The sequence below is a fragment of the Trichosurus vulpecula genome, chromosome 6, assembly GCF_011100635.1.
Source record: "Trichosurus vulpecula isolate mTriVul1 chromosome 6, mTriVul1.pri, whole genome shotgun sequence".
NCBI classification, from domain to species: domain Eukaryota; kingdom Metazoa; phylum Chordata; class Mammalia; order Diprotodontia; family Phalangeridae; genus Trichosurus; species Trichosurus vulpecula.
Genome location: NC_050578.1, coordinates 265,751,599 through 265,774,805, shown reverse-complemented (window position 1 = coordinate 265,774,805; position 23,207 = coordinate 265,751,599). Strand labels below are relative to the sequence as shown.

At 41.7% G+C, this 23,207-nt stretch overlaps 1 protein-coding gene across 1 annotated transcript in view; it reads right to left on the bottom strand.

The window, feature by feature from the left end:
- Positions 1 to 357: 357 nt before the first annotated feature.
- Positions 358 to 23,207, bottom strand: part of PATL1 (PAT1 homolog 1, processing body mRNA decay factor) — a 39,947-nt gene continuing 17,097 nt past the window's right edge. Inside the window, exons 10-19 of the mRNA XM_036763786.1 lie at positions 18,821 to 19,004; positions 11,583 to 11,706; positions 11,148 to 11,245; positions 10,578 to 10,637; positions 9,897 to 10,045; positions 9,005 to 9,164; positions 6,350 to 6,505; positions 2,835 to 2,926; positions 2,559 to 2,708; positions 358 to 2,104 (exon numbers count right to left, since the gene is read on the bottom strand). Coding sequence (XP_036619681.1) covers positions 2,083 to 2,104; positions 2,559 to 2,708; positions 2,835 to 2,926; positions 6,350 to 6,505; positions 9,005 to 9,164; positions 9,897 to 10,045; positions 10,578 to 10,637; positions 11,148 to 11,245; positions 11,583 to 11,706; positions 18,821 to 19,004 — 1,195 coding nt within the window. The 3' untranslated portion in view covers positions 358 to 2,082. The remainder of the gene's footprint in view (positions 2,105 to 2,558; positions 2,709 to 2,834; positions 2,927 to 6,349; positions 6,506 to 9,004; positions 9,165 to 9,896; positions 10,046 to 10,577; positions 10,638 to 11,147; positions 11,246 to 11,582; positions 11,707 to 18,820; positions 19,005 to 23,207) is intronic.

The following is a 23,207-nucleotide window of genomic DNA, read 5'->3' as shown; positions in this document are numbered from 1 at the left end:
GTTGGCTCGTACTGATGTGGGACATGGGCTTGGGTCTTCTTGAATACGAGGCTGGCCCTTGTGGCCATCACACATGCCTCTCAAAGTCATTTACACAACTTACTTATTTTTCTCCCTTAACATTGAACAAAAAGAAGAGACAAATGGCACTGTAGTTAGAATGCTGGGCCTCTGGTCAGAAGACCTGAGTTCAAATGCAGCCTCAGACGCAGCTGTGTGACCTTGGGCAAGCCCCTTCCATAAAATGCTGATAATAACACCCTCTCCCAAGGTTGTTTTAAGGATCAAAGGAGATGTCTGTAAAGCACTTAGCACAGTGCCTGGCATACATATTTAGAAACAAAGAAACTCATGGATAATTCTCAAGTATACAATTTGTTTTTATTTACAATACCCTATAAAAATGTAAATTTAGAAACTTTTATTTTCATTAATCAGAACCAAACAAAAAAAGTAAAAGCACAGGAAGGAAAAAAGGATGAAATGTCCACTTGATCAGCTGGGGGAGGAGGGGTGAAGAGGAAGGTGCATAGGTAGAAATATTCAATAAGTGATGGTTGGGGGAAAAACTGGATGTTAGTGGGGGAAGGAATGGTTGGGAAAGAAGCTGGAGCTGGATAAGGGGAAGAGATGGTGAACCGAGAGTGATGGAAGAGAGGCTGGTTATAACGGAGGATTTCACTGGTTGTACAATACATATGTGCAAAATGTTCATCTTCTTAAATAAAAGAACCTCTCCTCTCCACCACATTCCAAAAGGTGCGAACAGCAGGAAACAGTATAGGATGATTATGAAAATTCATCAGATTAAATTGTCCTGGGGGCTATGCCTGCTGGGGATAAAACCCAGGCCCCCTGGTTAATTTTGTTAAGGAAATCGGGGCAATGCAAGGGGCTGTTCCGGCTGGGCTTCAAACCCAGGCCCCACCATTATCTGGGAAATGGGACTTGAGTGAAACGGAGCAGGGACAGCAGCTCTACTTATGGGTGGGGGGGGTGGAGGGGAGAAGGGAGGACCAAGTCAAACTCAGAATCCATGGTTATAGTTGGAGGCCTCTACCCATTAAGGATCAAACCAAAAAGGATTAGAGAAGAGTCACAGGAGAGCTTTCTAAAGCATTCGCAGGAAGACAGGGTAGGTAAGTGTGCAAAGATGTGAAGTTAGGTTCCTACGTGGCTAATGCAGACTACGGGAGAGAATCAGTCATCCTGTGCAGGCTCTCAAGGAAGGGGCAGAAAGCATGAACTCATTTCTTATGATTTCAGTGAGGACAAAAACTAAAGCATGTGCTGTTTCCACAGTGAGGAGATGAAAACAGAAGCAGAAGGAGCAATGAGGAGACAAATGAGGATATCTGAGCAGAGTTGGGCACCTAATGAGATAGAGCATTGCTCAATGATTTCTCTTGGGGATGGATCCCCATATTTGTATAAGCTAGCACGAAGGGCAATCAGCAAGTCAGATTTGGGGATGGAGTAGACAGACACATTCCCCACATTCCAGCTGGCTGTTAGTTACAAAGAGCTGGTCGATAGCCCAATGAAAGGTTTTTTTTTTCCCCAAGCCATCACATCACTCCTTTGGAACTCTGGAGACAACACAAATAACAGGATTTCTATCTAATGTCCCCTCCTAGAATCTTGTTAATAAGGGCCAAGGAACTGGAACGCATCAAACAGGGTAGGGGAAGAATATTTTTGGTGGGCTATAATTTACTTTCAGCATGAATGATGGGAAAACATCAGATTAAAGAGATTACATCTGTGACTCTGTAGCCAAAAAAAAAAAAAAACCCAGTGAAATTAAAAAGAACTGGGGGTGGGGCAGGGCATGCAGAATTGTGACCTAGTAGTGAGGAGTAGAAACCAGCAAAAGTCATAGCCAGCCAAGTTTCCCGAGCGGAGAGGAGGAGGCAGGAGATCGGGGCTATCTCCAAATACCAGTTATCGATGAGAAACAATCCCACAAGGCTTTGCTCTGGGGAAGGAGCCACTTTCCCTCCCCCACTGAAAACACTCCATTGGTGATGGCAGCAGTGCAGATAGCGGCCACCTGGAGACACAGGTGCCTCCAGAGCTCTTCTACCGTATCCCCTGAACCAACCTAAAGAAAAAGAGAGAATGTTAGGAAAATCAACCCAAACAGAAGCCACCTGTTAGACACAGCAAGGAGACTTGTGTAAGGGGAAGGGAACAAATATTCATTAAGTGCCAGGCACTAATTAAGTGCTTATATTATGTCATTAGATCCTCACCACAACCCTGTGAAGCAGGTGTTCTCTCCATTTTACGGTTGAACAAACGGAGGCAACAGAGGTTAAGAGACTTGCCCAAAGTCACACAGCTGGCAAGTGTCAGTCAGGTCTTCCTGACTGTAGGCTTAGTGCTTTCTCCACGGGGCTATCTCGCTGCACAAAAATTCTCAGGCCAAATGCCCCACACCCCCTAGAATCTCTTTTCTCTCTTTGTCCTTTTCTTCACTCCTTAGTTTCATCCCCTGCTCTTGCTTTGCCTCTAAATTGCTCCTGCATACAAGATTTAGCACCAGCTTAACTTACTGCAATTTTGTCTCAAGCAGGTTCAGTTTCTGTCGGTCAACATATCGAGAAAAGAGGGATGCTAGGTTTGCAGGTGTGGAGACAGGCTTGGCCAGCGTTGCTTGGGGAATCCGTAGGAGTTCTCTTGTGGCCATGAACATCAACTCTGTCCTGACAGAGAAAAGCCACAGAAATGATGTGAGAAAGAGAAAGGAAGCCCTTAATCACCCGCTGAAGTGACACAGCCACTGCCCTCCTGGGGCCTGCCTGGAAGGAGAGGACGCTAGCCCAACTCACCACTGGTTGTCCTGCATTAACTCGGGAGATGGCTCTGAACTCTGTAGCTCTTCTCCTCGGCTCAGGACCAGGTAGAGCAATGACAGGCCAAACTGTACAGAGAGAGGGAAGGCATCAATCTGTCAGCCGATCAAGCAAGCAAAGCTACTACGTGCCAGGCATTGTACAATGTGTTGGTGATACAAAGAGAGGAGGAAATGATTCCTCCTCACAGGGAGCTGGCCATATCTAAGTCTATACAAAATAAATATCAAGAGATTGAGTATACCCTAATACAAAGTAGTAGGGGAGGGTGGGCACTGGGAGCGGAGGAACTTGGCCAAGGTTCTGTGGAAAAGGTGGCATTTGAGCCACGTCTGTGCGGCAGAGATGAGGAGGCCAGCCTGTGCCAGGACATAGAGATGGGAGATGGAAACAAAGACATTTCATTTGAGTGGATCACAGGGTATGGGATGGGGAGCAATTTATAAGAAAGATTGAGGACAGACTGTGAAGGGCTTTAAAAGCTAAGTGCAGGGATTTCTATTTTATCCTGGAGGCAATCAGGAGTCACTAGGATTTATCTACCAGGAGGTGAGACAGTCAGCTCTGAGCTTTAAAAAAATTAACTTAGGAGCAATGTTGAGGATTTACTGGCATGGAGAGAACCCTGAGCAGGGAGACAAATTAGGAAGTCACTGCAATAATCTAGATGAGAAGTGAGAGAGCCTAAACAAAGGCAGCAGCTGTGCAAAGTGAGAGAAGAGCTTGGGAGCGACGGAGATACAGAAACGGAAAGATTTGGCAACTGACTGGATGGAGACTGGCAGGATGATGGTGCCTTCAGCAGAATCAGGAAATGCGGCAGATGGGTGGTTTGTGGCAGGAAGATAACTAGTGGTTGTTTGGGGCATGTTGGGCTTGAGATGTCTCCAGGCCATCTGATTAGAAATGTCCAATAGTAAAATGGTAGTGTGATGAAGCAGAGCGGGGAGACTGGGACAGGATAAGGAGATCTAAGAGTGATCCTAAGTAAGCCCATGTGAGCTGGCAAGGTCCCTGAGGGAGCACAGGGAGAGAAAAGAGTGACAGAGAGGGGATGGACTTTGAGGATGAAGCAGCAAAGGAGAAGGAGCAGCTACACAGGAAAGGAAGAGAACCAGGGCAAAGAATGTTAAAGGCAGCAGAGAGGGCAGGAAGAATGAGGACTCATATTTTAATCATAAATGAGGAACCCTATTTGGCAGTTGAGACAGCACTGGTTACTTTGGAGAGAGGAGTTTCAGTCAGGTGATGAGGTCAGAAGTCAGTGTCAAATGTTGAGGAGAGGAGGCAGAGGCAGGGACCAGAGACAACTTTTTCTGAGTGTATGGCTGAAAAGGTCAAAGGTCCAGATACAGCATTGTAGCTTAAAGGGATGGTTGTTGATGTCGGACTCTTCATGACCCTGTGGGCCATACTGTCCATGGGGTTTTCTTGGCAAGGATACTGGAACTATTTGCCACCTCTTTCTCCAATGGATTAAGCCAAACACAGGTTAAGTGACTTGCCTGGGCTGCACTTGAACTCAGGTCTTCCTGACTCTAGGCCCAGTACTCTATCCACTGAGCCACCTAGCCACCCCTGAAGGGATGGTAAGGTCTAGTGAAAGCTTTTTAAGGATAAGGAATACTTGGACATGGGGGAAAGGATCCAGTAGATAGGAGAGATTCAAGATTAAAGAGGAGAGGATGACTGAAACGGGACTTGGGTGTTAGATACTGGGGGAAAGGTGGAAAGAATGGGGGGCAGTGTCAAGGGGTTGTGAAAAGAAGAGAAGGTGAAGAAGGGACTCCCATGGAATGGCTTCAATTTTCTTAGTAAAACAGGAGGCAAGATCCTTAGCTGAGAGAGACTAGAGAGGGGGAAGTTTGGAAAAGCTTTTGGGGTAAGATAGACAATCAACTAGAGAAGAATAAATGGATTGCCTTGCTCCAGACAGGGCCTAGTTGAAGTTGGATAACATGAATTTAATCTACCTAGTCAACAAGGTTGTGTGACTTTTAGCTTCATTAAGGAGCATGTGAATAAGAGTGAAGGAGCTGGGGAGTGGGAATAATGTTGAGCTGTCCATCATATGGAGACTGCAGGTAGTCACATACTAACATTTCCTTCCCTTCACTATTTCTACACTAAAAGATGAAAATCCAAAAGCAAATAGGAGTCAACACATAAAGAACCTCCCCACTTCAGGCTGGCACGACTAGCACCCTTTTGGGGATAGAAGAGATTTGCCGAACTATATATACTGGGCGAATGAGCTTCTATTTCCTCGTCATTGTAATGGAAATGAATTCAAGCTGGGAAGGAGTCTTGAGAAATAAATGAACACAGCCCCCCCATAAAATGCACCTATTATCCTCTACAACAACCCTGATGGTATCAGCTGGCCAGTGTGGACTTCTCCAAAGACAGAGAAATCATGCAGGATGGCTTTAACTGTGGGGAAGCTCTTCCTTACACCAAATTGAAATCTGCTTCCTAATAACTTCTACCCACTGGATAAGAGAAGGGAAGCCACAAAAAGATGACCTATGGTACGGACCAAAAAAAAAAAAAAGGAGAAAACAAGTCAAGGCTTGTTAATGAGACTGACTTCATGTGAGAAGAAGCGAGGAAGGCCCAGTAAAGCAGCTAAATTATCCAGGTAATGAAGGCACTTCTATATGAGGATAGACATTTAAAAAGTAAACTAAAAATACAAATACTGAGAGGAACTATAATTATAGCTACTAACAAATCACAAAACTTAAGGAAAAGTGCAAACCAAGACCTAGTTACCAAATCCTGGGGTAGCACAAATAGGGGGAAGCACCTCTATCAATAAAGGCAAGAAATTTTTTTATCCTTAGAAATGATAACGCTGAAAATATAAACAGATTCTAGAAGGACTTAGGTTAATTTACAGATAATTGAGCCACATGACAGAGAGGGGAACCATGCCTTTCCACAAAATGCCCTTTGGTGGTACTGTCAAAGCTAGAATACTGGGTTGGCTGGATTTTTTTGTCTGACCCAGAATTAGAATTTTTTTCATATTTAAACAGGGTGTCCCAAAAGTCTGCTTTAAGAGCTTAAAACTGCACTAAAACTTTTGGGATTTGCTATTTGCTACGTCCTTCCAAAGTAACTAAGAGAACAGATGGTATAGATTAGACATACTTAAACTAACTTAGAACCAAATTCAGAACCTTTAAAATATCCTTATCACTTAGAATTTAGAAAATAATGTCAATTAACAGCCATACACTTCATTTAATTGTCTGGACAATTCTAACACTAGGGAGGAACAGGATGAGTAGGATTAGATACTACTTTTTCCATCCAGTCTATACAAAAGTCAGGATTTTTAACTGCAACCATGACATACATAAAGCATGCAACAGCTGTTCCCTAGGCCCCTGTGCCAAGCCCTGCAGCCTGTGTGCACAACTCTAAGCCCAGGTTGAGAATGCAGTACAGTGTGGAGGTCAGAGGCCTAAGGAGCCCAAGAGCACCTTGTTCTGGAGCACAGCAGTGAGGTGTGGGTTGGCGGGTGCTGGTGCAGCTGCACTTTGAGGTAGGTTCATTAGCTGTTGCAGAAGGCTGGTGACAGTCATTGATGGAAGATGATACAGGAGAAGGGAAAAGGGACTCAGTAAGCAAGGTAAAACCTAAAGAAGAAAGACAAAAGCATCAGATATTAGCACTGCATATTCTCTCCAGCCAAAGTAGGGATGAGAAAGGCATTACATTGTACAGTACGCTGAATGAAACAAGATTTAATAAGAGGGGAGAAATAACAGTGAATCTCAAATCATTTGGGGCTAAAATTGATGCAACCCTCAAAATGGCTCCTGAAGCACCTCACCTTCTTCAAGTCCATTTTATGAGCAATTTTACACCCCTCGAAGGTATGAAATCTTTTTATGAATACACAATAAGTAGAATTATCCTGAACTTAAGACATCATTTAAAATGTTTAATGTTTTATTAGAAACTTAACATTAAGCACATTGATAGAAACCACTTAGTAATTAATTTTAATGCTTGAAGTATAACACTTTTTCAGTACTTCACTTTATGTTCCCACAAGGATTCTTTCCCCATTAATTCTCATTCACTTTTCATCATATGTTTTTCACTTTGTATTATTTCATAAAGATCTTTCTAGATTTCTCTGCATTCCTCCTCTATTGTACTTACATTAGAAGATTCCATTACATTACTGTAACATAATTTGTTTAATCATTACCCTACTGCTAGAACATTTAGGGTGCTTCCAGTTTTTTTCCTTGCAATTACATATAATGCTGCTATGAAGATCTTTGGACAGCTATTTTTGTCAGGGGCCCTTCTCAACAATGGATTTATTGAGTCAAAGGGTAAAATCTTTTTGTAACTTTTGCTGTGTGTTTTCAGATTGCTTGTAGAGAACTTTTAACTTTTTAAAGTGTTTTCACATCTATTATTATCTCATTTAGCCTTTTAATCACTCTGTGGGGTAAGTGGTATTAAGGAGAAACTGATGCAATGAGACAGAAAGTTACCTGCCTACCTTCACAGAGCAAATTCATTGCTGAACCAAAACAAGAATCCAACCCTTTGATCACTGCTGAGACAAGGGGTTCTTAGCCTTTTGGGGGTCCTGAACTCCCCTTAGGTAGCAGGCTGGAGAAGTCAATTGGACGCCTTTTCAGAATAACATTTGAAAATGTACAAAATACACAGGGATTGCAATTGAACTCAATGCAATTAAACCAACTAGAAACACATTAATTAAAAAATAACACACACACACAATACATGTATACACATATGTGCGCGCACACACATAGACCCCAGGTCAAGAATCCTTGGCCTAAGACTACACAACTGACGTGCCAAATTCAAAAAGAAAAAGAGTTAGACAACTAGAAGGGAATACAAGAGTTCATTTGTTCCATCTCTCTCTGGAGAGTTAAGAGTTCATACTACTATAATTATCTATTATATTTTCAAAGTTATCCATCCAGTGAATGAGATGGCAAAACTATGAGTTTATTAATTTCCCTCCTCCAAATTCTCCCACTATAATTCAAAACCATTTTTTTCTACTTGGTCCTTTACGGAAATAACTGGTCAGTGTTTTTCTCATAACAATTTTATATACTTTAAGAGAGTAAAGCCGTTCCTTCAGTGTTTTCATCATGCTAAGAAACCTCAAATATAATCTCTCCTCTTACATATATTTTCCATTCCTTGAAATCATTTTTTCATACTTTTCTCTGATGCCTTTTCACTTCTTTCCTTATTTTTAATATTTTACCATATTACTTGGTCTCTAGGGCCCTTAGTTAACTATAAAGTAAGACTAGCGCAAAGTGATCTCCAAGGCCCTTTTCCAATCAAGCATCCTATGGTCTTCCGCTACAGGCTCCTAAGATCTTTCCAAGAAGCCCCACCAGACTACTAAGACTGAAACAGTCTGCCATAACTCCTGAGTTCCTTTCTGCTATTCTGGTGCTCATCTCATATTTTCTCCATCTTGTATTTAGGAATCTTATTTTTGTTTTAGACATCACTTTGTACTACTGAACTTTATCCAGTTTTGAATTTCCTGAAACCACTTTAAATTCTGTATGAAATTTTTAGCAATCCTGCATAAGAATTCAAACATTACCTAGAATATTTAAAAAGCTTTTTACAAATAATAACCTGGGCTTCAGGGACATTACTTGATTGATTTTCACTGATGCTGGGTCACAGCTATATATTTATATACATGCTTATTTTCTCCCAGATGAGAATGTAAGCTTCTTACTTGGGATATGTTAGTCTTTGTACCTGTATCCCCAGTACATGGCATTTAATAAATGCTTACTGAGAATAATTCATAGGAAGATATAAGCTTCACCCTAAGCACATCATGAAGAAAATGACAAACGGGACAGAACCAACTCTGCAAATCCACAGCAATATGCCAGCTGCTTCCCTCTTATTTATATGGCCTGTTCTTCTACCTCTTGAGCAATTAAAAACTTTGGGCTCCAACATACAAGTTTTTAGTTTTAATGACCAGAATGTACTTTCTTGAGAAGTTCTCTTTCCTTAAAGAAAAGGAAAGTTAAAAATCTAGAATTGTTATGAACTATGGAAGTCTACGGGCAAGGTATCTCTCCTGGGGCATTTACCTCATCTTGGGCATCCTTCTTGATCAGAAAAGGCAAGTTCCTGGCTGTTGCCAAGAGGATGTCAGCTGCTTGCTCTTTGGACAAGAAAGGGAGAATACGGGCAACCATTCTCTTCCCTTTACGGATACACATAATCTGCATAAAGTGGTCATCATTTGGCCTGTAAAGGGAGAAAGAAATTTCAAATTAAATCAAAATCTACTTGATTACTGTCACTTTGTCTCTGGCTTGTTGTTTCAACATTCCCGGGTTAGAAACTATCTCAACAAAATCCTGTTCACAATAGGGAGCTCCTAATTTATTCCATTTAGAATACTGCCAACTGAATATCCCATATAAAGTTACTTTACTGTGATTATTTTACCATGAGCATGGTCAAAACCAAACCTTGAAGAAAGGATGAAAAATAATTTTCTAGGCATGAAATGCTTTTGGCCAATGTACTGAACCATTTCATTTATTTTCTTTGTCAAAAGATCCGGGAGCAAACTTCATGCCTTGGTTCCTTACAGTGTATATTTGTATGAATATTTTTTCAGGAAAAATCCTCACTGAAAAAATGGGTAGCCAGCTCACTTCATGTAGGGCTGGACTATTCAGGGTCCAATATGATTTATAGGTTCATCCACAAGGCTCTGCCACTAGTTGATTCCTGAACCTGAAGAGGGTGGAAGGAAAAAAAATACACATCTGCTTTGTCTTCTGCTTCTCCACAATAAAAATGCTTCGGTCAGTACAATTTTGGAAAAGGCTTCCTGCCAGGGGAGGTGGGGGGGCCACCCACCAGAGTTAAATGGACGCCCTGATGTGGGAGAAACAACGGTTCTAAAAGTAGTGCGTGTACGGGCGGATGAGAAGCAAAGGCCCTGCTCATCTTGATGGCTGCTCTTACCTCTCCTGCCCAGGCAGTTTCCCCCTCAGGTTGTCATACATGCCACATATCTTCTGCTTTCTCTCCTCCATCAGGGCCTGCCGCTCCTCTTCCAGGCTGAGAACGTAGCGCCTTTCATAGTCTTCCACATCCAGGAGCAGGCTGTATGTCTAAGTGGGACGATGAGAAGCCTGTTAGGGCGGCACACCGTGAGCCCCGCCCACCATGAGGGATACTAAGCAGAAACTGGGTAGGACTGAAATTAACAGGCAGACTAAGACACTACAGACCTCTGTTAAATCTGGAACTACCTTGGAACCTCCCCCAGTAATGTATTGTCCCACCCCCTTCCTACTTAGCCTATCTCCAGATGGCTAAAAGCAGCAAAAACAGGTCTATACTTTGCCAAACTCTGGAATTAGACTTAAAAACTTCAAACCACCATACTTTCTAGAGAGACCTGGCAAGCAACAAGTAAGAAGTGTTTGTTAACCGACTGAAGCACAGACTATATGCCATTTATTAAACTGTCCTCCTAATTCCAACAAATGCAAACTTTCTTACATTACACAAGTGTGTGTCTGTATATAAACACATGTTGAAGAGCGGTATGTATATACGTATGTATGTATTTATGTACGTGATTATAAGTGTGCAATTTTCCACAGGTGGCTGAATGTAGGCATAACTATAAGAACTTACTTTCTCAATTGTAACGAGAGTCTTTCGTCTCTTATCCCGAACTTGTTTCTCTTTGGTCTCCTAAGAAAAGACAGACGCCTCAGTATTATGTCTTTTATCATACCCATCCCAAAGCACATACTGAATATCTCCCTGCAGGCAGTGTGGCAATAAGGTTGCGTAAGCTAACCTGAACAAGAAGCTTTTGTCTGCTGAAAGTGAAGAAGCTATGGGAGACAGCATCACCAAAAGGAAATACGGACGACTGCACCAACAGTGTCCAGGTATAGATGACAAAGGACATATGTCTGTTATGTATACATACGCGCGCACGCGCGCACACACACACACAAATACACATATACACACACAGAGAAATCAAGACAGAGACAGAGAGAGACAGAGCTGAGGATGGGAGACGGAAGCAAAGAAATAACGGTGTACTTTCAAGAAGCAGACAGATGTTAGACAAATAACAACCCTTTTCTCCACCACCCCTCCTCCCCCCTGCTCTGAGGCACTGAGAGGGACACAAAGAAGAAAAGGTGATAATCCAGATCCCTGTAAGCAGACAGTTCTGCTAACACCTACATCATCTTCGCTCCGGGATGTTACCACAGCATCGATCATTTTCCGGGGATTATTCACACTAGAGACAGTAAGCTTTCCCAAAGAGCCCTCAAATTGCACTGCAAAAACAAAATAAAAACAAAACAACCACAACAATGTCAGCAGACAGCTTTTAAAGAACATATTATTCTCTCATCAAACCATGAGGAAAAAATAATCCTTTACGTCCAAGCTCTGAGTTGTAGATTTCCCAATAATCTCTTATGCAAACTTCAACACAGAGTGCAATAATAACTCAAAATATTTCCCTCTTTATTTTAAGGGATCATGGGAAATATGCTGTCTGCATTAAGGTTTGGCCACTGTGTATTACTCCAGCCTTGTTTGCCTGCCCAACTGCCAACACTCTTAGCCTCCGATATGAGAGACAAATGGGGTGACAAGGCCCTTGCTCACCTGGCTTGTAGGCATGCTCCAGCTTTGCCACTTGGGGAGTGATCAGCTTGGTACGTTCTTTCTTGGGGCCATCTCCATGCACTTCCTCAGCTGCTGAGAGTTTCTCCAGTTTCTCAAAGTAGTTCTAGAGAATAGAAAGGATTGTAAATTATCTTTAATACCAAAAGGCTCAGAACTTAAGCTGTCAACTGACACAGTACATTTTTTAAAAAGCTATAAGGCAAAGAAAATATATGATGAAAAATTTATTTCAAAGTAAAATTATTTTTTTTTATCAGTAACATCTTTTATTTTTTTTAATTTAAATTTATTTATTTGACATATTTAGTTTTCAGCATTGATTTTCACAATAGTTTGAATTACAAATTTTCTCCCCATTTCTACCCTCCCCCCCCACTCCAAGATGGCATATATTCTGGTTGCCCTGTTCCCCAGTCAGCCCTCCCCTCTATCACCCCCCTCCCCTCTCATCCCCTCTTCCCTTCCTTTCTTATAGGGCAAGATAAATTTCTACACCCCATTGCCTCTGTATCTTATTTTCTAGTTGCATGCAAAAACTTTTTTTTTTTGTTTTTGAACATCTGATTTTAAACCTTTGAGTTCCAAATTCTCTCCCCTCTTCAATTCCCACCCACCCTCCCTAAGAAGTCGAGCAATTCAACCTACGCCACACATGTATCATTGTGTATAACCCTTCCACAATACTCATGTTGTGAAAGACTAACTACATTTTGCTCCTTCCCAACCCATCCCACTTTATTGAATTTTCTCCCTTGACCCTGTCCCCTTTCCAAAGTGTTTGTTTTTGATTACCTCCACCCCCATCTGCCCTCCACTCCATCATCCCCCCCCTTTTATTTTTTTTTATCTTCCTCCCTCTTCTTTCCTGTGGGGTAAGATACACAACTAAGTATGTATGGTATTCCCTCCTCAGGCCAAATATGATGAGAGCAAGGTTCACTCATTCCCCCCTCACCTGCCCTCTCCCTCCTCCCACAGAACTGCTTCCTCTTGCCACCTTTATGCGAGATAATCCACCCCATTCTATCTCTCCCTATCTCCCTCTCTCAGTATGTTGCTCTCTCATCCCTTAATTTCATTTTATTTCTTTTAGATATCTTCCCTTCATCTTCAACTCACCCTGTGTCACACACATATATATATACACATAGATATATACATACATACACATTCACTTATATATATACATAAACATATATATATGCATATTCCCTTCAGCTACCCTAATAGTGAGGTCTCATGAGTCATACATGTCCTCTTTCCATGTAGGAATGTAAACAAAACAGTTCAACTTTAGTAAGTCCCTTGCAATTTCTGTTTCTTGATTACCTTTTCATGCTTCTCTTGATTCTTGTGTTTGAAAGTCAAATTTTCTATTCAGTCCTGGTCTTTTCACTGAGAAAGCTTGAAAGTCCTCTATTTTACCGAAAATCCATATTTTGCCTTGGAGCATGATACTCAGTTTTGCTGGGTAGGTGATTTTAGGTTTTAATCCTAGCTCCATTGACCTCCGGAATATCGCATTCCAAGCCCTTCGATCTCTTAATGTAGAAGCTGCCAGATCCTGGGTTATTCTGATTGGGTTTCCACAATACTCAAATTGTTTCTTTCTGGCTGCTTGCAGTATTTTCTCCTTGATCTGGGAGCTCTGGAATTTGGCGACAATATTCCTAGGAGATTTCTTTTTGGGATCTATTTGAGGAGGCGATTGATGGATTCTTCAATTTCTATTTTGCCCCGTGGCTCTAGAATATCAGGGCAGTTCTCCTTGATAATTTCTTGAAAGATGATATCTAGGCTCTTTTTTTGATCATGGCTTTCAGGTAGTCCAATAATTTTTAAATTATCTCTCCTGGATCTATTTTCCAGGTCAGTGGTTTTTCCAATGAGATATTTGACATTGTCTTCCATTTTTTCATTCCTTTGGTTCTGTTTTATAATATCCTGATTTCTCATAAAGTCACTAGCTTCCACTTGCTCCAATCTAATTTTTAAAGTAGTATTTTCTTCAGTGGTCTTTTGGACCTCCTTTTCCATTTGGCTAATTCTGCCTTTCAAGGCATTCTTCTCCTCATTGGCTTTTTGGAGCTCTTTTGCCATTTGAGTTAATCTATTTTTTAAGGTGTTGTTTTCTTCAGTGTATTTTTCAGTATTTTTTTGGGTCTCCTTTAGCAAGTCATTGACTTGTTTTTCATGGTTTTCTCGAATCCTTCTCATTTCTCTTCCCAATTTTTCCTCTACTTCTCTAACTTGCTTTTCCAAATCCTTTTTGAGCTCTTCCATGGCCTGGGACCAGTTCATGTTTTTCTTGGAGGCTTTTGGTGTAGGCTCTTTGACTTTATTAATTTCTTCTGTCTGTATGTTTTGGTCTTCTTTGTCAGCAAAGAAAGAATGCAGAGTCTGAGACTGAATCTCGGTGCGTTTTCGCTGCCTGGCCATATTCCCAGCCAACTAATTTGACCTTTGAGTTTTTCAGTGGGGTATGACTGCTTGTAGACTAACGAGTTCTATGTTCCACATTTGGGGGGGAGGTGCCAGCTCTGCCACACCAGCACTGCTCCTTCCCCAAGAACCCCCAACCCGAACTGGGCTTAGATCTTCGGCAGGCTGTGCACCCCTGCTCTGATCCGCCACTTAATTCTTCCCACCAGGTGGGCCTGGAGCGGGAAGTAACAACAGCTGTAGCTGCCCCACCTCCGCTGCCCCCGGGGCTGGAAGCCGAACAGTGAACTCCTTCCACTCCCGCAGCTTTTCCCACTGACCTTCTCAGCAGTCTTTGGTGTTTGTGGGTTGAGAAGTCTGGTAACTGCTGCAGCTCACTGAATCAGGGCGCTGGGGCATGCTATGCCCGGTTGCTGGTCTTGTTGGTCCACGCCGCTCAGGCTGGGCTCTGCTCCACTCCGTTCCCAGCTCCCAGCTCCGTGCGGGATAGACCTCACCCAGAGACCATCCAGGCTGTCCTGGGCTGGAGCCCTGCTTCCCTCTGCTGTTCTGTGGGTTCTGCTGTTCTAGAATTGGTTCAGAGCCATTTTTTATAGGTTTTTGGAGGGGCTCGGCAGGGAGCTCAGGCTAGTCCCTGCTTTCCAGCCGCCATCTTGGCTCCGCCCAGTCAAAGTAAAATTACAATACAATTTTTGCATCAATTGACATATACCTTGTCCTAAAATTAATGATTCAGAATAATAGGGTAATAGTGTTTAGCTTACTGATATATCAGGTTTTGTTTAAACTCTAAAAATCTACTTTTGCGATTGATCCAATCCATCAACAAACATGAGCAAGCACTGCTGTGTACCAGACACTGTACTAAGGACTTGGGATACAAAGACAAAAATAAACTAGTGGTCTCCAAGAGTGTCTGTTCTATTGGGGTGATGACAAGACAAATACAAATTCAAATACGTATACAAAATAAATACAAGGCAGTAGGGGGAGTCCTAGCAACTGGGGGACATCAGAAAAGGCTTCATGCAGAACATGGCTCTTGAGGCGAATTTTGAAGGAAACAAAGATTTCTAAGATGCAGAGGTGAAGAAGGAGAACATTCCAGGGGACAAACAGTGAAGAGCACCAAGGTGACGTGGAAGGAACAGCGAGGCCAGTCTGACTGAACCACAGAGGCCAGGAAGAGGAGGCATAGATACCAAGCTAGAAAGGCAGGTTGAGGCTATGTTGTGCAAGGCTTTAAAATCAAATGGTTGAGTTTATATTTGAACTTAGAGGTAAAATAGGGTCCCTGAACTCTACTAAGATGTTGTTTAGTCATTTTTCAGTTGTGTCCAACTCTTAATTGACAAAGATACTAGAGTGGTTTGCCGTTTCCTTCTGCAGTTCATTTTGTAGATGAGGCTACTGAAGCAAACAGGGTGAAGTGACTTGTCCAGGGTCACACAGCTAGTAAGTATCTGAGGTTGGATTTGAACTCAGGAAGAAGTCAAGTCTTCTTGACTCCAGGCCCAGCACTCTACCCACTGAGCCACCTACCTGCCCTTACTGAGAAGTACTATCTCAAATCTGTCCTTCAGGAAAATTACTTTGGTATCTGTATGCAAGACAGATTAGAGTGGTGAGAGACTGGAAGCAATGAGTGCCATTAAGAGGTTACTTCAGCAGTCCAGCTGAGAGAGAATAATGAAGGCCTCAAGCAGGGTGGTGACCATGTGAGTAGAAAGAAGGGGACACATGTGGAGGCAGGAACGACAAGAGCTGGCAACTGACTAGATGAGTGGGTTGAAGGAGAGTAAGGAGGCATGATGACACTGAGTTTGGGTACACACAACTGGACCATGATACCCTTGACAAAAATAGGGAAAAGGGTGGGTTTGGGGGAAAAGATAATGAGTTCTTTTGGATAGAATGAGTTTGAGAAGCTATCGCATTTGAAATGGCCAATAAGTAGTGGAAGATGAGTGATCTTCAGGAGGAAGTAGGGCTAGAAATGTAAATCTGGAAGTCATCTTCATAAAGATGATAATTAAATACATGGGAGTTTATGAGGTCACAAAGTGAGAGTACAGAGAAAGAAGAAGGTCCAGAACAAAGTCTGGGGTACAGCCAATAGTTGAGGGACATGATATTCATTACCAAATAGTAAAGAGACTGAAGAGAGTTCAGTCAGGTAAGATGTAAACCAAGAAAAAACTGTGTCATGAACACACAGAGAAGAGAGAGTGTCCCAGAAGACAAGGGGATCAGCAACGTCAAATGCCACAGAAGAGGTCCAGAAAGATGAAATCTGAGAAGAAGCCATGAAAATGGACAATTAAGAGGTCTGCTAACTCTGAAGACAGCAATTTCAGTTAAGTGACAAAGCTGGAAGCCAGAGAGATGAGAGGAAGGTTTGTCCCTAGGAGTTTGACTTAAAAAGGTAGAAGAGATACAGCATAAAAGGAGTTTGACTTAAAAAGGTAGAAGAGATATAGCATAAAAGCTTGAGGAGACTAAAGGGTCTGGTGAGGGTATTTTTAAATATAAGGAAGACTTAGGCATATTTGTGGGCAGTAGGGGTGGAACCAGAAGATAAAGACTGAACATTAGAGAGAAGAATCTTATGGAGAGAGTAATCTGCTAGAGAATGCAGGAGGGAGAGGATCAAGGGTACCTGGGGGTGGCCTTGGTGAGGAGGACCACCTCTTCAGAGAGTGGAGTGAAGGAGGAGAAAAGAGGGGATAGATCAAGGGAGTCTGAACTCTAGAGAACAGAAGAGGAAGCCCATGTCAAATGGTCTTTATTTTCTCAGCAAAGTATAACATACAGTCCTCAGCTGAGAATATAGGGGGAGGTGGTGGTGATGTGGAAGGCTTGAAGCTCGGAATATCTTCTGTGGTGAGTGGAAGGGAGAATCAATTAGGGATGGGGTAAAAGGATTAACTTGCTGTGGTGAGGACCCTTTGAGATTAGGTAACATGTTTGTATTCAGCCTAGTCAGCTCAGTGGAGTGATGTCCTCCAACTCCATTAAGCACTATGTGAGCAGGAGTGGAGAAGCCAGGGCTGGAGTTTGGCATGGTTATGAACACTGACAGGACAAGAAGGAATGGATTTGAGATTAGAGGACAGCACAGAGCTGAAATAGTTAACTACAAGATAGAAACTGAGAAGGGGAAAAAAAGTGAAGTTAGAACAGGGGCAATGGCTTGGGACACTAAGGGATGGAGGGATTTGGAAGTTCTCGTGAGGATGAATAAGTGTAGGAGGGGCAGGGCATGGGGAAGTATGCAATGATAGGACAGTATGATCGCCTAAAATTTTCTTTGGAGGTTTGGATGGAAGAAGTGGAATATCTGTGAGTGATGGTAAAGGGTGTAAGGGAGCCCATGTGTAGCTGAGGTGGAAGGAAGGTAATAGCACTTAAGAAGCCTGAGGAATTTGGAGCTTAAGGTATTTGAGGGAACATTGAGATATGTTGAAGGCTCCTAGTAAAAGGGCACTCTCTATATTGGTGTATAAAGGAAGACTGTGAAGCAGGCACTGAGCATCCTGACAAGGGATCCTGAATGACACAGGAGATAAGAGAGTGAACAGAAAGGAGGAAAGACTGATGACTAATGTGGCAAAGTGAGAGTCTAAAAGCGGCCATGGAGAACATGAACCTTTCAGAACCAGGGTGCTAGGGTGGAATAAAAGAAGTAAAGGGGGCAGGTAGGTGGTGCAGTGAATAGAACACCAGCCCTGGAGTCAGGAGGACTTGAGTTCAACTTCAGCCCCAGACACTTGACATATTTACTAGCTGTGTGACCTTGGGCAAGTCACTTAACCCCAACTGCCCTGCCTTCCCCCCTCAAAAAAAAAAAAAAGAGAGAAGAATAAAAGAAGAATAACTGGTGTTGAAGAGAATGGCCAGGGACGCAGTGGTATCTAAGAGTAACCAAATCTCTGAAAAGAGAAGAAGACGGGAGGAGCACAAGAGGAAAAGGGCGAAAAGGAGGAAAAGTTCATTAAACAAAAGAAGAAAAGAATTCTAGAAGGCATAACAGAGGGATAGGAAGAACAAAGGGGGATGGGACACAGCAGAGGCAGGGTTGAGGTGGACAGAGATTAGAAAATGTGAAGATGTGAAGTGGGGGACTGAGGCACTCAGTATAGAACAAAAGTCTCGGTCTCCAAATAAGATGAGTCATCTAAGGTAAGGCTGCCGGTGTTCTTCTCTGGCAGAACTAGAATGATGAGCAAAGATAATGCACAAGAAACTTGACATATTAAACTGAAAGGGACTACTGAAAATAAATGAAATGTGTTTAAAAAAACCCATTTCATTGTATCGTAGCAATGGGTATACATCAGCATTCAGCTTGAAGAACAGAATTACCAACTCCAGAGCCAGTCAGGGCTTTCAAAAGAAAATTTCACAGATATTTGTTTTTAGAAGAGGGCATAAAAGAAAAATATTGTCCAAGAAACGTATATTTGGAAAGAGAGGTGGGCCAGCAATGTAGAAAAGAGTGAAGGATGACAGCCAGACTAAATGCTGTTATGGTACCAACACTAAGTTAAAATACGTAAAAAGTCTCCAGAGCATTGGGTAGGTCCACTACAGAGTATCTGTGGTACATGAGCAAGAACTTCACAGCATGAGAAAGCAAGTACAGGTTTCAGCATCTGCATTGCTGAAAGGAATCCTGTGCCATGAAATCACAAATCCATTCAAGTATTTAATTGGTTAAAATAACCAGTTAGGGATCCAAAGAGACATACAAAGAATTGGCAAATAGCCTGTACCTGGTAATAAAAGTCATCCAGGTAGGGATCAGTGCTTTGTAATTGCATCATCTGGATCTTTGAGACCCAATCCTTCTCCCGCTGTAACATAAGGTTTGCATATGGGTCCTTCCGTAGCTGCTCCTGATGGTTGCTCCGGTGACCTCCTCGATCCCCAGTTGCACCATTTATACTTCGATGTTGACTAAAGAAAAGAAAAACATGCTTAATTCACTCAAAGATTTGGGAATGATAGGTACTTTGTTTTGATGCTATTAATAGGCCTTTAATAGTCAGCCTGGCTGAGTGACTTCCTCCAACTCCATTAGGCATCATGTGAGCAGGAGTGGAGAAGGCAGATGGCAGGAGTAATCCAGGGCTGGAGTTTGGCATGGTTATGAACACTGACAGGACAAGAAGGAATGGATTTGAGATCAGAGGATAATACAGAGCTGAAACGGTTAACTATAAGGTAGAAACTGAGAACAGGAAAAAAAAGTGAAGTTAAAAGAGGGACAATGGCATAAACCATGGCATGAGAATAAAATGTACCAATTAAAAAAAAATTTTAGATGGCAATAGGTAACTAAGTCATAATTCAGGGGAGATGACTGCAACATATAAAGAAGTAATCATAAGTAGAAAATTCCCTGCATTCCTTTTAAGGAAAGAACAAAAAACACTTGGAGAATTTTGGAACTGGAAGCATCTTTGGAGATCATCTAATCCAGTTTCCTCATTTTACATAGTCATAAGAAAAAAATGAAGGTTGGCTGATGGCCTAGCTTTACGTGAAAGTGTGAAAGCTGAAATAGTTAGCCACTGCATGCTCAAGCATACAAGATCTAAATTAAAGTGGTCAACAAGGGGCAGCTAGGTGGTGCAGTGAGTAGAGCACCAGCCCTGGAGTCAGGAGGACCTGAGTTCAAATCCAACCTCAGCCACCTGACACATGTACTAGCTGTGTGACTTTGGGCAAGTCCTTTAACCCCAACTGCCCTGCCCTGCCCCGAAAAAAAAAAAAACAAAAAAAAAAATTAAAAAAATAATAAAGTGGTCAACAAAAGATAGTCCAGAATCTGGTGGTAAGAGATTCACAAAATAAGATCTGCTTTGACAAGTCTGACCTCAACCTCAATCCAGGTTCATAACTGGCCTAACGAAATTTGGCACTCGCTCCTTTTTGTATAGAGAGTCTCGGCAATCTGTGGATAAAGTCTTGTTATCATTCTTTTTAAAGCCCTGTCATAACTGCACAAGGGCACAAGAATACAGAAAGACAGTTTAATGCTTCAGGAGCTGCCAATTCAATCTCAAATCAAGAGAGATTTCTTCGCTCTGGGAAAAATAGGTTCACTAATTAACTGTTGGTAGAGTAGTGAACTGATCCAACCATTCTGGAAAACAACTGGGAATTAGATCCAAAGCGCTACAAAACCACTAAGTGGTCCGTAATCTCAAAGAGATCAAAGGAATACTTTTATGTGTATAAAAGTATTTATAGAGCTCTTTCTGTGGTGGCAAAAAACTGGAAGTTGAGGGGATGCTCATCAATCAGGAAATGGCTGAACAAGTTGTGGTGAATCATTGTGACAGAATACTACTGTGCTAAAAAAGATGACGGGGGGCAGTTTCAGAAAAAATTGGCCAAGACTTATACGAACGGTTGCAAACTAAAGTGAGAAGAACCAGGACATCATTGTGCACAGTAACAGCAATGTTGTACTGATAACAAACTGTGAAAAACTTGGCTGTTCTGATCAATACAATGATCCAAGACAATTCCAAAGGACTTATGATGAAAAAATGCTAGCCACCTCCAGAGAGACAACTGATGAACTGTGAGTGCCAAATGAAGTATAATTAACTCACTTTCTTTATTTTTCTTGCTTTTTTGGGAAATATGAAAATGTTTGTAGGATTTCACATGTATAACTGATATATTGCTTGCCTTCTCAGTGGGGGGAGAAGGAGGGGCTAGAGGGAGAGAGAGAATTTGGAACTCAATATTTAAGAAGTTCAAAATAAATAATAAAATTATACATACATACACACGTATACACAGACATATGTATGTGTGTATATACATACACATACATGAATACACACATGAAATATTCTCCTCTCTGGTAGTAAGCATGAACCCCTAGAGAGAAGTCAAATCCAAGTTAAAGAATATAATTGCATTATATTCCATATAAAAAGAAGATGAATGAGAATAGGTGATAAGGAGAAAAAATGCCTGGAAAAAGAATCCTGGGTAGCCCATCTGTTACTCACTATTATGTGAGCCAGGTCATAACATCTGTCACTTGGCAAAAAGATTATGTTTGGTCTTAACACCCAAATCTTTACAGTCAGTCAAGATTGCATATGTAATATTCACTATTTAAGAGTACAGTACAAAATAATACATACACATAAAATACGTACTATATAATGAACCACAACTATAGTCACGTCAAGGCATTTCTGGAAATAACAGGGCAAATGTAGCCAAATAATTGTAGCAGAAGTTACTTTGAAAGACAGAAATATGATTTGACAAAGGCATGGACAGAATGCACAAAAGGCCAGGGATGGAAGTGGGAAAGTTGTATGGGCATTAACATAGGCTCATCTGACTGATATAGTGAATGCACAAGAAATTCAATATGAGAGTAGAGAGCCTTGAAGTCCAAGATGGAGGGGAAAAATTCCCTGTCCTTAAAGAGCATATGTTGGGAGCAAGAACATTATTTGTGGGTATACGTGTATAAACACACACAGAGAATTTTTGAGGAGCAAATGCTAGCTTGTGGGAGGATGAGGATAGAAAACCTATAGAAGGTGGTACTCAAGCTGAGCTTTGAAGGGATTCTATAAAAAGCAGAGGTAAGGAGAGAGAGCATTCCAAAAGTAGGGACAGCCAATGCAAACGCAGAGATGAGAGACTGAATGTCATGTACAAAGAGAAACGAGAAAGCCAGTCTAACTGGAAAGCAGACTGTATGGAGGAAAGTAATGTGCAAGGGGCCTGGAAAGGTAAGCTCAAGTCAGATTATGAGGGGCTTTAAGGGCTAACCAGAGGAATTGGTGTAAGATCCTAGATACAAAAGGAACCACTCAAGTTTCTTGAAGAGGGAGGTAACAAGGTCAGATCTGTGTTTTAGGAATACCAGTTTGGTAGCTGTGTGGAGAATGGACTAGAGAGGAGAGAGAAATTGAACTAGGGACACTAGGCTACAGTAGGCTACTTGTAACAGTACAAGTGAGAGGTGATAAGGGTCTAAAGTAGGGTGATGATTATATGAATGAAGAAAAGGGAAATGAGGTGAAATATACTGTGAAGATAGAATAAGTACGACTTCCCAACTGCCTGGATTTGAGGGACAGCAAAGAACTGATCATATTATATATATAATTATAATTGAATCTACAAGGTTTTGAACCTAGGTACATAAAGAATGGTCGTATTCTCAATAGAAATAAGAAAATTATGAAGATAGGCGAGTTGTTTTTGAAAAATAGTTCTGTTTTATACATGTTCAGTCTGAGATGCCTATAGGACATACAGGTGGAGATATCAATAGTCAGTTTGTGATGTAGAAGGGCAATTCTAAGGGCCCAGAAGAGAACACTGGGGTATAGCAGTGAACATAGAGGGTCTCTGGTACAGCCATCTGAACTGTACTGGCTTGATCAGCCACATTTAGACACACTGTACACTGACCTCGACATCACGATGTCATTGTGGTCCTCTTCAATTACGAAAATGAACATGTGGGTGAGATAAGGACGATGATCCTGCAAAGGAGACTAAGAAATAGCCAGAAGTAGGAGAACCAGGAGACACTAGTGTCATGAAAATGCATAGAGAGGAAATGTCTAGAAGGAGGGCATGGTCCACAATGTCAAAGGCTGCAGAGAAGTCAAGAAGGTTAGGTACTAAGAAAAGGCCATTAGTTTTGGCAATTAGGTCACTGGTAACCTTGAAGAGGGTAATTTCATTTAAGTGATGTGATCAGAAGCCAGGATGTAAGCTGTTGAGAAGTAATAAGAGTAATAAAGTGGAAACAATGAAAGCTTCTTCCTAGGAGTTTGGCTGTGAAAGTTATTCAACTCAAAACATTATATGGAACCACGTTAGCAATGTGTTCAAATAAATATAGAAGGATAGGAATTCTTGGTTCTATACATAGTTTGGATGAGAAGAATAAGGTGTTGTGGAAGTCGAGAGAGAGAGAGAGTGAGAGAGAGAGAGAGAGCTTGGACACCATACTTCAAGAAATCATGCCCCAAATCTATTTAGAACTGGAGGACGAAGTAAAAATAGAATCTAACGATCATCTCCTGAAAAAAAAAAACTCCAAGAGAAAATGTTCTAGAAATATCATAATCAAAATCCTGAGCTTCCACATAAAAATAA